Source organism: Hyperoodon ampullatus (genome assembly GCF_949752795.1).
Source record: "Hyperoodon ampullatus genome assembly, chromosome: 3".
Taxonomy (NCBI): Eukaryota; Metazoa; Chordata; class Mammalia; order Artiodactyla; family Ziphiidae; genus Hyperoodon; species Hyperoodon ampullatus.
Window position 1 is genome coordinate 63,329,033 of NC_136916.1, and position 15,225 is coordinate 63,344,257.

General features: G+C 56.6%; 1 protein-coding gene across 2 annotated transcripts in view; it reads left to right on the forward strand.

The window, feature by feature from the left end:
* Positions 1-11,480, forward strand: part of PML (PML nuclear body scaffold) — a gene marked incomplete at both ends in the record, with an annotated part of 41,461 nt that extends 29,981 nt beyond the window's left edge. For both annotated transcript variants that reach the window (XM_079701403.1, XM_079701404.1), the window contains 3 exons: positions 515-567; positions 9,499-9,649; positions 10,696-11,480. In XM_079701403.1, the coding sequence (XP_079557529.1) occupies positions 515-567; positions 9,499-9,649; positions 10,696-11,480 (989 nt within the window). The remainder of the gene's footprint in view (positions 1-514; positions 568-9,498; positions 9,650-10,695) is intronic.
* Between the last annotated feature and the right edge of the window lie 3,745 nt (positions 11,481-15,225).

Consider the following 15,225-nt stretch of genomic DNA (forward strand, 5'->3'; position numbering starts at 1 on the left):
TGGTGCACGGGCTTAGTTGCTCCGGGGCATGTGGGATCTTCCTGGACCAGGGCTCAAACCCATGTCCCCTGCATTGGCAGGGGGATTCTTAACCACTGCACCACCAGTGAAGCCCGATAAAGTATCTTTTAACTCAAACATCTCGTGGCTCACGGAGCTGAGAATTGGAACAAACCAGTGTTCTGCTTTAGGACGGCAAAAGGTTCCAAACCAGGTGGTGCTTGCCACGCCCCCTCCACAGGTAGTAAATTCTGAATCACTCCAGGGCCAACAGCTGAATTAAGTGTTCACAGGCAAGGCACAGTACGCAGTGATGGAAAGCCACCTTGAATAACCCCTCTGCACAAACAGATCCACGCTGGCACATGCGCTGAACGTTCGCATCCCCCCTTGCAGGGCACACGTCACCCACCCAGTCCACTGGCCTGCAAGGATTCCCACGGGAGAATGCCCTGGGCCCCATCCACGGGCATCCCTGGCAGGCCCTAACGTTGTCTCCCCTGCCCTGTTTCAGAGGAGCGCGTCGTGGTCATCAGCAGCTCGGAAGACTCAGATGCCGAAAACTCGGTGAGTGGCTCAGAAGTTCGGCCTAGGAATCCTGCCTCCCCCCATTCCAGGTCCCAGGGGGCGCAGCCACAGCAGGTGACTCTCAGACTCGCCTTGCGCCTGGGGAATTTACCAGCAAGGCAGTGAGTCCTGAGCTGTCCAGAGGATAGTCTCCAAATGCCAGCTGTGGTCTGGATCACCCCGACCCTCCCTCCATACCAGGGCAGGAGCCTTCAGTAATCACATGTACTCTTCTGAAAAGCTGGGAGAGGGCTTCCTTCCAGGGCTCTGTCTCATTTCTGGACTAGCCAATGCCTGTGTCTGGAGCTTCCTTATGCATTTTCTGCCCTCTTAAGTCCTCGGTGAGGAGGGCGGACAAGCGTTCATTCCCTGGTTAATGGCAGCTGTTGAGGGCTCTGGGGGTGTGAGCGTGCAGGGCAGCCCCATGCAGGGCCCAAACAAGCACGTGGTGACTCCATGTAAGAAGAACTTCTTTAAAGCCATCCCACAATGGAACAAGTGACCTTACGGGTTGTGACCCTTCTGTCCCTGGAGGTTTGTTAATGGAGGCTGGGCTGTCACCTGTCCAGGGGCAAGAGGGATCGGAATAGAGTGGAAGGTTGGACTGGGTGGCCCCTGAGGTCCCTTCCAGCCCTCAGTCTGAGGTTCTGTGTTGGAAAGCGTGTGGAGCCCATGGAGACCGTCGCACCTCCCTCCTCGCCAGCCCAGCCCCCGCCGAGAGCTCGCCGAGCGCCCCACCCCTGCTGGGCCTCTCGTCTGCCCGGTGGCACATGCCGACCCCCAGCTTGGCCTCCCCACCATCCTGCCGAGCAAGCTGCCGTCCCTGATGCTGAGTGTCCCGGACAGCCTGCCGCTCACCAGCAGCAAGCTGCCGTCCACCGTGGGATCCACTTCCTATCACGCAGAGCACAAAGAAACCCGCGCCTTTGCCACATCTTACGCCTGCCCCTCAGAGTGTATTGTGCCCCCACGTGGACTTGCTCTCCCTCCCAAGGGCCGGTCCAGGCCACCGCCCCGGCCACCACCGGGAATCCCAGCCAACCTGCCAGTCTCCAGGAGTGTCCCGCCCGCCTCAAAAGGGCCAGTGGCCCACCCCGCCGGGCGGGACAGGCAGCACGATCCCGCGGCCGCTCCCTCCGGGGCTTACCACGTGTGGCCCAGTGGCTCAACAACTTCTTTGCCCTTCCTCTCTCCTCTGTGGCTCCCCAGCTTGATGCCTCTCTCATGGGGGGGCTCGGGGGAGGCGGAGCACCCCAGCCTCTTGGAGCAGGAGTCTCCCCGGGGGACTCTGGCAGAGCCCCCATGGGGAATCCCCAGGTCCAGGTCCCACTGGAAGTACCTCCAAATGCATTCCCACCACCCCACCCTCCAAAGAGCCCTCCCAGCAGCACGGGCCCCCCGCAGACAAGCCTCTGAGAGCCCCAAGTGCCTCCCTCCTCTGCAGCCCTGACCCTGGTCACCTTCCTCTTGTAACCTTGTGGCAAACACACCCCCTCTGCTCCCCAAGCCCCCTCCACCCTGCTCCCCAGCCCAGCCCACGCACCTAAAGGTCCTGCACACAGTAGGCATCCAGTACACCATCAGAGAGTGAACAAGGGAATGAATGGCTCTGTGGACCTCTGGGCAAAGAGACAAGTCCGCCCCAGCCAGTGGGGCGTGACAGATTCAGGCCCTTGTTCCTCACTTCCTCGGGCCTCTTTGCCCAAGACAAGGAAGCTTCTCTCACCCTTTGCACCTCCCACTGCCCCCATCCCCCCACCCCAAGCCTTCCCACTGGGCCTCTGCCAGGATGTAAGCCCACGAGGGCAGGGACTGTGTCGCTCCCAGGACCTGGCAGGTGCGGCTGCTCAATAAATACTTGTTGAACGATTACCCTTGCAAACCCTTCTTCCATGACCATCAGATTCCCTGCTGGGCTTAGCTCTTCCCTGCAGGTGTTTTTTGTCTCCTCCCTGCACTGACGCTTGGTTCACCTGTGGGGCTACTATGTCCCTCTTTCCCCCACACCCTGGGAGCATCAGAGGTGGGAGGTAGGGTCCAGGCCCTCTGTGCCTCCTGTTTGGGTCCCACCGTCTGGCAAGATCCCCTGTGCCTTTGAGGTTCGGGCTCTCCAGGTGAACCCCACTTGCCCCAGCTCATCTCAGACATCCTCCTGCCTTTCCCCACGTAGGAAGACTGCCTCCTGGGTTTCCTCTCCCCACGCAGGTCCAGCCTTCCTGGGTGACTTCAACACCCAGCACCCTGGTCTCTCCTCGCCTTGACCTTTCAGGGATCTTTGCCCCATTCCCCTGCAGCCGCCAGCCCCATCCCCCATGCCCCTCCCCCCAGACCTCGCCATCACTGAGAACTTTCCATCTCTAAACTGTCCCATGCAGACTCTGACCACAGCCTCCTGCTTGAGCTCTCAACCCGTTCCTTCCAGGACCTCTGCCCTCTCCCTCCCAGCTTCTTCTGCCTCTGCCTCCTGCCCACCAGCCAGCAAGGTCCCCCATTTCAGCCAACCTTTCACCAGGGTCTCGGTGCCCTGCCTCCCCCACCCCCCGGCCTCCTGGTAGCCTGCCCTCCAGAGACAGCCCTGGAAGGATTCGGTAGCGTTCCCCTGCTCCACGCCACCACCAGGAGGCCGCCACTTGTGTTGGAGAAAAGGCAAGGCAAGGAAAGCTGCAAATGATTGTCTCCTGAGCTCCCTGGCCTCCTGCCTCAGCATGCCCCTCTGCTCTCCACGGCCCCTTGCTGCATGTCCACTTCCCTAGCTCTGGTCCCTCATCCCCGCCCCGCTCGCTCTTGCCAGGTGGCTGCACCTTCTGCCCTTGGAGGATGACAGGTGGCATGGGAGCGGCCCCCATCTCGCTCTCTGATGACAGATTGACCCAACCCGGTTACATCCTTCCCCTGTTCCTTCTGTTAGGGAGGTGGGGGTGGCCACCTCCCTGTAGGACTCACTCCCCCTCTTCCTGGCCCCGCCCTCCTGTCTCCTTGGGAGCCTACTGCATCTCCCCATCCTCATTTGTGTCTTCCAACACTTCCTGTGGGCTACAGCTAGGCACCCTGAAGAAAGTCTTTCCTATCTTGGCAACCCCCCACCTCGGACCTTGACCCCCTTGGTGCTCCTTCCTCAGCCCACTCCCCGGCCCTCCCCCACCATGCCAGTGAGCCCTGCCACCAGCGCCAAGGTAACCTCCACGCCTCCGAGTCCAGTGGTCACCTTCAGTCTTAACTCCCCAAAAGACTCTGCTGCTTCCCTTGGGTTCAGGACACTTCCTCCTGCAGCTCTGGCTGCTCCTCCCCACTCCCCCTTCAGGTCTCTTTGTTCTTTTAACTGTTGTTCTCCAGCTTAGGTCTGGGCCTTCTTCTCTTTCTAGTCTGTGTACTCCCCCCCATGATCTCAGCCACACCCACGGCTTCACTATGGGCTCCTGCCCGCAGGACCAGTAGAGCCAATGGCGTCCTGACGGCTCCACTCAGATGCCCCATAGAAGCCTCAAACTCGCCTCTCCGCCTCTCCTCCTCTCCTCTCAGTAAATTGCAACATCTGCCTAGTTACAGAAGCCAAGACCCCAGAGCTGCCCAGGACTCCCCCTATGCTTTTTATTATTCCTCACAGCCAGTCACTTTTTGAGTCTTTCCATGTTCTAAATTCCTCTGAAATCTGGACACTTCTTTCTATTCCATAATCTTGATAAAATTAAAACAAGACTGACCTTGGGTAGAGACAGAAGCCTGGGAAGGAAAGAGCGAGAAAAGGATTGGAACGCCCTTAGTCTTGCCAGACTTCATGAGTGTCAGGTGGAGGCACTGAAACCAGCAATATTTTGGGGGTGGGGTGGGACAGGGCTGGTTAGTCTAGTGCTCAGCTGTCAGCAAGGAGCCACTGGATGATATCTGAGGTTGATCAACTCAGGAAGGAGAAGCACATTTCAGGTCAGGAAGAATTAGACGATTAGAAGCCGCTGCTCACCTTTGGAGAGCAGGTCTGGAGGCAAGAGAGCCAGAGGATCACTGCCTTTGTGTAGGGGTTCTTCCGACAAGTTTTTCAAATTAACCATTACACGAGTCCAAAACTTGTTGGGAAAAAAATTTTTTTAAAGAACACAAATTAGGGCTTCCCTGGTGGCGCAGTGGTTGAGAGTCCGCCTGCCGATGCAGGGGACATGGGTTTGTGCCCCGGTCCGGGAAGATCCCACATGCCGCAGAGCGGCTGGGCCCGTGAGCCATGGCCGCTGAGCCTGCGCGTCCAGAGCCTGTGCTCCGCAACGGGAGAGGCCACAACAGTGAGAGGCCCGCGTACCGCAAAAAAAAAAAAAAAGAACACAAATTAGATCCCCCTAAGTAGGTGCATCTCTCACCCACCTTCCATACCCCCTTCCAGATCCCTGGTGCTCCCAGAGTTCTTTGGAGGAAGAGAGCAGGGCAACATTTGCAGGGTGCTCCAGACTCCCCTGTCCTCCCCTCTCTGCAGCCTTTATCTAACCTGCCAGTGTGTGAGAGCTGTAGAATACTGGTCTGCTAAGATACTGCGTTTCCAAGTGTACCAGGGTGTGTAGGCCCCCTGCTCGGGCTGCAGCTGTCAGTGACTGGAATCGAGACATGGGGGGCAGGTCGTTTCTGGCACAGACCTGGCGTGGTGGGCAGGGCTGGGGAGAGGCTGCCTGGGCAGCAGGGGTGCTCTGTAGGAGACCTCGCCCCTGCTGGGAGAGGCAGTGGGGCTGTAGTCTTGGGGTGGAGGGGCGAGACACAGGTCTGATGTTGGAGACCTGGAGTGAGGACTGTGCTTAAAAACGAGGTGGGTCAGACACATGTCTGCTGCGGGCCCCGGGTTCACGGATCCAAAGCCGAAAAAGATAGATGCTCTCGTCCACTCTTCGGACAGAAGACTCACCCCAGTGCCCGATAGCAGCAGGACCAAGTGGAATCAGCAGGAGGCCTAGCCGAGGGGACAGCCCCTGGCAGAAGTGGCAGTGGTGACTGGCAGTGGAAGGGAGGCCTGTGGGGATCAGCCGATCCAGGGGAGGGACCGTGATGCTGGTGAGTGAGTGTATCAGAAAAAGAAACAGGTGCTCAGCTGAGAAGATGGGAGCCATGTCCTCCGATGGGTAGCATAGCAGCAGCCTGCAGAGGGGCCAGAGCAGTGGGCAGAGGGCAGTAGGGGCCACAGGCTGGCTAATGGGATCGTTTAGGTTAACAGATAACATGTGAAGTATCTCTGGGGCCTTCAGGCTTTGCAAGAGCCGTGGTTTTGTGTCTGCAAAATACAGCAGTGCGTGTCTTGCCACACTGATCCCAGCTGTTGCTTAAGCTCGGGTGCTAAGAAAGTTCCTCAGGAGCTGGGGATTCTTGATTAGTATTAATGTCAGATACTAGATAGGTATCTTCAGGTGGGAATGTTGAATATCAAAGAGTTTGGCTCCTGTCTGATTTGCTGATGCCCAAACGTGGAATAAATCAGTAATTAGGACAGTGGTTGCCAATCCTGGCTGCACACTGGTGTCACTTGGGGGGTTTTACCAAGGACAGATTTCTGGGTCCCACCCCTGGAGATTCTAACTGACTTGGTCTGGGGTGCAGCCTGGACATCAAGATTTTTTTAAGCTGCTTATGCACAACCAAGGTAGAGACTCACTAAATTGGGGGAGTCAGTTGCACATCTGTGTCAGAGAAATGCTGCCCATTTGTATACGTATCAGCCTTGAGCAGAGGTGAGGTGTACATTGCTGGGATATGATCCAGGTGTGGAGGGGAAATACTGGCTCTTCCCAGATAAACCTCCTAGACTTCTAGAAGGTGATGTCAACCCAGCTGCTTCCTATGAGCACCTTGGAATGGCCATTACACCTGCTGTGTTGAGTTGGGATGTGATTGATCTGCTAAGTTGACTGTGATGAAGATAAGTGAAATAGAGCTCATGAGCCTGATTGCCTGTGTGTCCCGAAAAAAATCCCAGATCCCACGTGGCTCAGTCTGAACACAGTTTTGTAGTCAAAGAAACAGTCCATTAACCAAGTGTCCAGTATTTACTCACATCTTTCAAAGACTATTACAGGGGATCCAACTCATAAGTCACAGCAGCACTCCTTAAATCCTCCACCACTTCACCCTAGCCCTCATCATCTCCCACTCCCTGGTCCTTCAAAGCCTTGTCCCACTTTGCACTTGGAGTCCTCACACATGGGCTCTGGTCTCTTCCCCACTCCAGTTCCTTCTGCTGCCATTCCTTTCCCTTCCAAGCAAATCTCAGCTTTTTCCAATGAAAGGCCCTCTCCTAGATTCTTGGGTTCTGGTCTCTGCCACTCTCCCTCTCTATCCCCCCTCCCTGTTATCCTGATTGTGGAATAAGGTTGGGAAGTGGCAGTGTCGGGGTGCGGAACAGGGGCAGAAAATGAGCAGGGCCAGAAAGACATCCTGCACTGGAGCCTCTATGTGCTGATTCTGTTAACTCTGGGTCTTTAAAAAAGTCTTTTTTAATTGTGTCAGTACTTCCCAGCTGTACTGCTGGGATTTAAGGCAGGGAGGGGGAATTGCGTTTACAGCTGGCTGGATTACAGTGGGAGGCATTCCAGTGAGACCACTCCCATGGGGTAGCCATACTTGATGGAAGTTCCCAAGGACAAGAGGAATCTGGGAGGAAAAGGAGTCACAGCTGGAAGATTCAGCCCTCCCTCCCTCGACAACTCAGCGGAAAGGGGTGTCCTTTTATGAAGGGAGCCAGCAGGTCTTCAGGAAGTTCAGGACGAAGGATATTTCCATGACTATAAAAGAGAAAATGACCCCAGGACCATGGGAGGCTCTTAAAAATTATGAGGTTCTCATGGCTATCATAAATGACCCTGGTATAAAGATGGGGGAGTTAGCTCAAGGATGCAGCTGTGCTGCTTGCCAGGGAGCTCAACCCTTGGAGGAGAATATCTGAAGAGAAGACTCTGGCCCTACAGCCTGAAGAGACAGTACCAGAAGACAGATGGAAGCACCCTGGGCCACTGCAAGGGCTTTTGCAGTTTGGAGCAAAGAGAAGAAGGAAGAAGGGAAAGCCCAGCGTACTGTGTCGGTGGGTGGCAGAGAAGACTTGGCCAAGGGGACAGCTCTTCAGCCGAAGCCCAGGGGAGGCCATAGCAAGGGGAGTCCAGCTCTTTCCACCAGCCCAAGTGCGAGAGCACCCCTGCCTTGTGATCAGAACAGGCACTGGAAGATTGGAGATAGAAAACAACTTGATTCTGCCATGGGGGAAGAAGGCAGCGTCTCCTGTCTACAGGCTAGCAGCTTTAAGGAAGACTCCTGGAGAAGGCTCCTCATAGAGAGGCAAGGGAGCCGTGACAGCGAGACAGAGACTCAGAGCAAGACAGGCCAAATGGATGTATGGCCAAATCCAGAATACAGATATGCAAGGCATATCTCTTGTCAAATTAGGGCCTCAGGTATAAGGTCCCAGAACTCACAGGCTGCTGTAAGCAAAACCAGCTCTAGATGGACTCATAGTGAATGTCTGTTTCTATCAGTGACTGGAGGAAGTTGGTGAGCCTGGGGTAGGGCCATGAAAGGCAAATACAGATCAGCCCCTCTCAGGAAGCACATTTTAATTGTGATTAGTAAAGACTTTGCTCTTGGCTGAAGTTTTGGTAAAACAAATGTTTCACCTGGAGGGTGGAAGGGCCTAAGAAAGTATGCTAATTCTGCCCCAGACCAGGGACGTTAGCCAGAGGCCAGAGTTCAGGGAGGCCTCAGATGGCCCCAGGTGAGGCCGACTCCATCAGCCACCAGGGACAGTCCCTAAGGGGGAACGATCGAGGCCTTCTCTGGACTCTGTCCCAGCAGTGCCCCCGGCCGGCCCTGTGACATTGGCCATGTCCCTCCCAGTGTCTGGTTAGTGTCCACAGGTGGCATCCACAGGAGGTTCTGAGCAGGCCACCAAAGACTGAACGTCTGGCTTTGGCAGGTGTGCAAATGATAAGCAATTAACTCTACATTATGAAAGACTCCACCTCTCTCTTTAGCCCCAGCCCCAGAGTTTAAACTCTTATAGCCAGAGCTCTTCCCCAGCCCCAAGGCCTTTCAACAGTGTTCTTGCCTTGGTGCGGGAGAGAACAGACCCTCAGGTGCCAGCCTGGAGGAGGCCTGGCCTCCGGCTTCCCTAAGCACCATCTCCTGGACGCCAAACCTGAGGAGCCTTCTCTCTACTGTTCTCACAGCCAGGCTCTGTGTATCCTCCTAGATGTGGCTGGCGTCCCAGAGGCCCAGCAGCCTTCCCCTCTCCTTTGTGCAGGACACTGGGACCTCAGCTCACTTGGGGGACAGGAAAAGCCAGGCACCTTGCCCCTCCCAGAGAAACACCTGAGGTTCGAGATGAGCCTCCTTCCCCCTGACCCAGGTTTATGACGTTTGTTCTGAGTCTGCTCAGAGAGACGAAGTCAGGAGCAGACACGTCGGGCCCTGCCAGCCTCGGCCCTGGCACCTTCCCTGATCCTCCACACCCAGCCCTGCTCACCCATGCGCACACTCACCCACAAAGTATCACACTTTCACACACACTTGTGTCAACACAGGTCCACAATCCCACACCCCTCGTGCACACCCAGATGCACACACACACGATATTTGCATTCATTCCCACACATTTTTCACGCACACTCACACTTGCCCGCGTGATCTCATCCTACTCACGCACTAACGGACATGCCCTGGTTCACACGCACAACCCTCACACGTGCACGTTCACATCCATTCATGCGCTCACTTGGAGACCCATCTTCCCTTTCCCAGTAACATGCCCTCCCTCAGGTGCACACAGATGCCCCCACCATACCCATGTGCTTGAGTCCCCCCTGCCACACTCATGCACGCACAAGCATGCACTCTGCTCACGGGCACAGGCTCACATCGCCACCGCGCTCCCTCTCGCCCCCCGCAGACCCCTGACCTGTTGGTTTCTCTGTGTTGCAGTCCTCCCGAGAGCTGGCCGACAGCAGCAGCGAGTCCAGTGACCTCCAGCTGGAGGGCCCCAGTTCCCTCGGGGTCCTGGACAAGAGCCTTGAGGACTCCCGAGCAGAAGCCAGGCCCCTGGTTTTCTTTGACCTCAAGATTGACAATGAAAGTGGGTTCTCCAATGGCCACCCCCCACCCCTTTCTAGCTTAGTCCCTGAGTCCCCAGGATAAGTGCAGTCAGAGCCGTCTGCGAGTCCGGGAGAGCCCTGAGCTCTGGCCGATGGCTGCAGCCAGAGAGTGGGCAGAGCACTGGGCCTCCCAGGTACTTGAACTTGGTTCTTTGAATAAGGACGTCTGCTTGGACCAGTGCCTAAAGGCTTCAGGCAAGAGCCTCCAGGGGTTCCCGCCCACCCCACCCCCATCTTAGGGAGCCTTGGGAACACACTTCTAAACAGAAGCACGATGTGAAAGTCGCTGCTGTGAGACCAGCAATCCAAGCACAGCCTGAATACAGGGCCCATTCGTTCCACGGTAGCTGCACGGGGAGGCCAGCAGAGCCAAGGTCCCAGAGAAGTATGACCCCTTCTCCCTCAACTCCATAGTGCTTGCCCTGGCCCTGCAAAAGGCCAGGCCCTGTCCTGCGGCCTGGACTCAATGTGGTGCCAGCCCAGGCAGACGGAAGCAGCAGGTGTTTCCATAGGACAGAGAAGCAGTTTGCACACCTCACTGGAAGATTCTGGGCCATGCTTTGCATGGAGTGGACTGGGCAGGTGTTCTGTCTGACCCAGTGCTCTGACAGCTGAGGGCCTTAGCTATGTGACTGATGGGATTGGAGGCCAGGGGAAAGGGAGCGGAGGGCTAGGCAGAGACAGTGAGGGGTCTCGAGTGCAGGTGGGTGGAGGCTGGCAGAAGACAGACAGGAGGGACCTGGAGTGAAAGCGTTTGGTGAACTCGGGAAGGTGGCAGGGCAGGAGGGAGCTGGACTCCCAGCAGGGGAGCAAGGGGGCGTGGAGGGCAGCCCCACCTCCCCTTCTGAGCCCCGTCCCCATCAGAGCCAGGGTCAGAGCTGCATTTGAGGCTGATGTTTGTTTCCTGCCAGCAGGCCCCAAGGCGGGGTCTCTGGATGGGGGTATCGGCAGCCCTAGAGGACCCCCTGCTCCCGGTGGTACCTTGCGGTGCCCTTGGGGCCTCACGCTGCCCTTCTCTCCTGCCCAGCCCAGAAGATTAGCCAGCTGGCGGCCGTGAACCAGGAAAGCCAATTCCGCGTGATCATCCAGCCCGAGGCCTTCAACATCTACTCCAAGGCCGTCTCCCTGGAGGTGGGGCTGCAGCACTTCCTGTGCTTCCTGGGCAGCATGCACCGGCCCATCCTGGCCTGCTATAAGCTGTGGGGGCCTGGCCTCCCCAACTTCTTCCAGGCCCTGGAGAACATGAACAAGCTGGGGGAGTTCCAGAACACCATCTCAGGCTTCCTGGCCGCCCTGCCCCTCATCCGGGAGTGCGTGCCCGGGGCCAGCAGCTTCAAACTCAAGAGTCTGGCCAAGACCTACCTGGCGAGAAACATGAGTGAGCGCAGCGCCCTGGCAGCCGTGCTGACCATGCGCGACCTGTGCCGCCTCCTCGAGGTGTCCCCGGGCCCCCAGCTGGCCCCGCACGTCCACTCCTTCAGCAGCCTGCAGTGCTTTGCGTCCCTGCAGCCCCTGGTGCGGGCGGCTGTCCTGCCCCGGGCTGAGGCCCGCCTGCTGGCCCTCCACATGGTCAGCTTCAAGGAGCTGCTGACTGCACACCGCCGTGATCCGCAGGGGGGCCTGAAGAAGTACAACCGCTTCCTGAGCCTACAGACCCACTCGTTGCCCGCAAACCAGTCTGCACTCAACCTGCAGGCTCTGGGCACCTACTTCGAAGGCCTGCTGGAAGGGCCGGCCTCAGCAGGGGCAGAAGGCATTGCTACCCCTCTGGCTGGCCATAGCTTGGCAGAAAGGGCTTCCCAGCAGAGCTGAGAGGAAGGGATGACTGGCTCAGGCTCTTCTGGGGACAGAGAGGGATGGGGCCCCCGAGCCAGGCCCTGCCCATCACAGCATTCCCAGGTCCTGGTCCCCAGTTCTCCTTTGTCATTTGGTCCAGAATCAGTTTCCTTCTCTGGGACCAAATTCCTCTTCTCTAAAAATCCCACAGAGAAGGTTCCAAGGCCAAGCAGCCACCTGCCAAGCAGCCACCGCACAGATCCCCATGCGGCCCTGGGAGCACGGGAAAGTTAGCTCACCAGACCACTGGCCCCTCTCCCCCAGGTGCCAGAGCCAGGGAGGTCCCTGGTGAAGAAGGCCTGGCCGCTGGGCTCTCGAAGTGGCCCCCGTATTGCCCCAGCCACCCAATTCCCACTCCCAAGGGTGCCCTTGCCGCTCCTCCCTGACCACTGGCCGTGGCCCCAGGGGGGACCTGCTGATAGCACCCACAGACACTGCCTGCAACACCAGCGGTCCCACAGGTACCTAAGTGCCTTTCAAACCAAACCACCCCTTAGGGATTTGGGTTCTCCTAGCTTTTGCCTGCCCGGAGGCCAGCTCTGTTCACCTCCCCTCTGGAGTATTTTCACCCACAAAGGGCCTCCTCTCAGCAGAGACAGGGGCTGCTGCTCCATGCCTGTCCATGCTTCCAGACTGTGACCCTTCCAAGCCTGCTTCCTTCCTCCTGCCCACACAGATGCCTCCCCTTAGTCGAGGCTTTGCCCTTCACGTTCTCTGCACTGCCCCCGGCCCCCAGCCCTCCTGAGGTGTGTCCTCCAACCCAGCGCCGCTTTCAGTGGACTCCAGGGACCCGCAGCATTGGAATCTCCCAGCAAGCTGCTTTAGTGCATTCTCCAGACAATTCTGATGCCTGCCAAGTTTCAGAACCATTGCTCTGATAGACTGCTCCTCCAGGGACAGGCAGTGTGGAACAGCAGAGAAGGTCCTGGCCCTGGCCCTGACTGTGTGCATTGAGTGGAACCCAGGGAAGGGCCCCTTCCTGAGCCCCCACGTCCCCACCTATAAAATGGGCTGGTTAGCCAGCAGGGTCCTAGAGCTCGCATCCAGCTCTGCCATTCTGGGGTTTTAGGAATGGACAGCAGGCCTCTGAGGCAGTGGTCAAGGAGGTTTTCATTCTTGAACCCTTGGTCCCAGCCCTAAGCTAAGGTCCCCAACCTGTGGTCACACTAGAGGTCAGCAGCATAACACAGGCAGGTCAGGCCAGTCTCGTCTGACTAGCAGAACCACCGTCCCTTCCCCTCTGCCCCGCTCCCATCCCTCTTCCTTGGCCCCCTGATACTGGGATGCCTCCATGGCCTCAGCTTTCACGTGGGTGAAGGCTTTGCACCCACACCCCTGCCCCCATCCAGCGGGGGGGCCCTGAAGACCCACTGAGGGATCACATAGGAACGTGCCACCACGTTGAGAGTGCTGGCTCTAACAGTGAACTCTGATGCATTTCAAATAAGATTCTGATTTAAAGTAGGCGCTGGCTCTGAAGCTCAGTAAATCAGGCTGGTGGGGGAGGGGAGGAGGGGGCTGGAGCCTCAGTCTGGCTGTGATGACCATCTTGGCAACAGCAAGGCAGCGCTTGGACCACTCCCCACAGCATCTTCCCCTCAGCCCCACCTCGGGACTGAGCCTGCCGAGCCCAGCCTCACAATGCTTTCTACCTTCACATGGAGTTGATCACAGGTTTTACAGCAAAGGGCTGTTCTGCCCTCTCTCCACTGTCACAGCCTCTAATAAAGATGTGAATCATCAAAGCCTGATGCACCAATCACAAACTCTGCTCAGCCCACCCCAGGAGCCACTGAGCAGCCTCTTGCCTGGCGAAGGGGGCACTTGCTGGCATAGCTGTTCTTTGTGGGGGGTCTTTCAGGACTTAGCAGAGCTGAGAGCCCCTTGTTGCTCAGGTATGGGCCTCAAGGATAAGAAATCCCATTCCAAGTGGGCAGACCAGGGTGGGCCTGTCTGGGATCATCTCCAAAGCGGGGAGCCACCTGGAGGGAAAGAAGCACCAACTTCAAGAATTACCCCCTAGAGGGAGCCAGGGACCAGAGACCAGAGTCTGTAGGAACTTTACCTCTGCCCCCTGCTGGAAAATCCTGTACCCTGGATGTCACAGATGGAGCTCTCATTAGTGCCTGCAGGGATTCCCCTGGCACAGGCAGTGTAGGAATTAGCAACCCCCCTGGCCTGGGTGACGAGCCAGGTAATGTGATTTGAACAGTGCCACTACCCTTAGCCCCACCTACCTGTCCCAGGTGCCCAAATTCCAGTCCTGGAGTTTTAGTCTCTAATTGCGAATCCAAATATGTCTCCTGTGCTTCATCTTTGAATTCTATCTCAGATTTATCCATGTCAACTAACCACAAGCTTGCTGGACACTGAGCTGGACACTGGACACTGAGTCAGGACACTGAGTTTCAATCCTCACTTAGTTGCCTCTGACTCTAGTCTGGTGCATCAAACTTGTTGATGCTTAGGCTCTGACTCTATAAAATGGTATAATATGGGTTGTTTTTACCTCATAGGATCTTGTGTGAACCAATCAAATGTTTCTGAAAGTAGCCGTTTAATGTATGAAGAACCACACAAATGGAAGATCTTATTTTACTGACAACAAAGATGACAGTGTTATTGCTTTATAAGTTATAGAAAAATAAACAGATATTGGATCTTAGCAAACAAAGGACTTCGGCTTGTCTTCAGGGGAATAAACAACAAGATCTGGCATGGAGCAGACAACTTAGTGGGGCTGGGGGTTCCTGGGTCTCAGGGAGCCAGGAAGGAGAGCAGGGGAGTCTGCCTTGGAGTGGTTGAGCAGTAGGTGGCTTTGTGTCCCAAAAATACCCAGATGGGAGGTTTCAGCCATACAGACCTGGAGCAGACAACAGCTTTCCTGTGGCAGCCCAGCTCAGCCCTTCCCAGCCCTCCCCTACTCTCAGGCCCCTTTTTGAGGCCCAAGAGCTCAGTGACACCCCCAGGAAGGTCACTTGAAAATCTGCTTTAACCTCAACCTTGCTCTTCCTTTTAACTGCACAAAACTCAGCCGCTGCTCCAGTGCTTGGCCCAGCTGTTCCCCCACCCTGCACCCTCCCCTCATCCAGCCCTGGCCGGCCCCACCTCCACCCTTATTCCTACCCTAGACTCACTCTGACCCCTAGTCCCAACCTTGACAATTCTCCATAATTCAGAGTTGACCCTTCACCCTGCACCTCCCTCAGGCCCCGCCCGCTCCCACCTCCACCTCCTCTGACCTTAGGCTTGTCTCCACCTCACACCCCGGCTGCCCTATATCTAGAGGAAGGGGTCCTTTCTCACCTCTCTTCAGTCCTCACAATTAAGGGAACTACACAGATAGTGACATGAAATGTCAAGTCAGAGAGAGTCGCACCTTGTGGATCCTGCCCAGATGGAAGGGGAGCTGAGCTAGAGCAGCTCCCAGACTCGCCAGCAGAGGGCGCTGCAGCCCCACAGGGCCTGGTGTCGAGGCTGCTGCTCCCCGCGGATGGCGAGGGGTGTGGTGTCAGATAAAGGCTCTGGGCAGCAGCAGTCTTTTCCAAAGTGCCATGCATACTTCCGGTGGTGTGGGAGATATCTTTAGGTAGATGGTGCATGGAGAAACATTTTTAACGTGTTAACCGCCTTGTATTTATTTTAACATCTATTAGAAAAAATATAGCCAGCCTATCAACACCGTGATTTCTGGAACATGCTTGCTCAGAATGATGCTAAA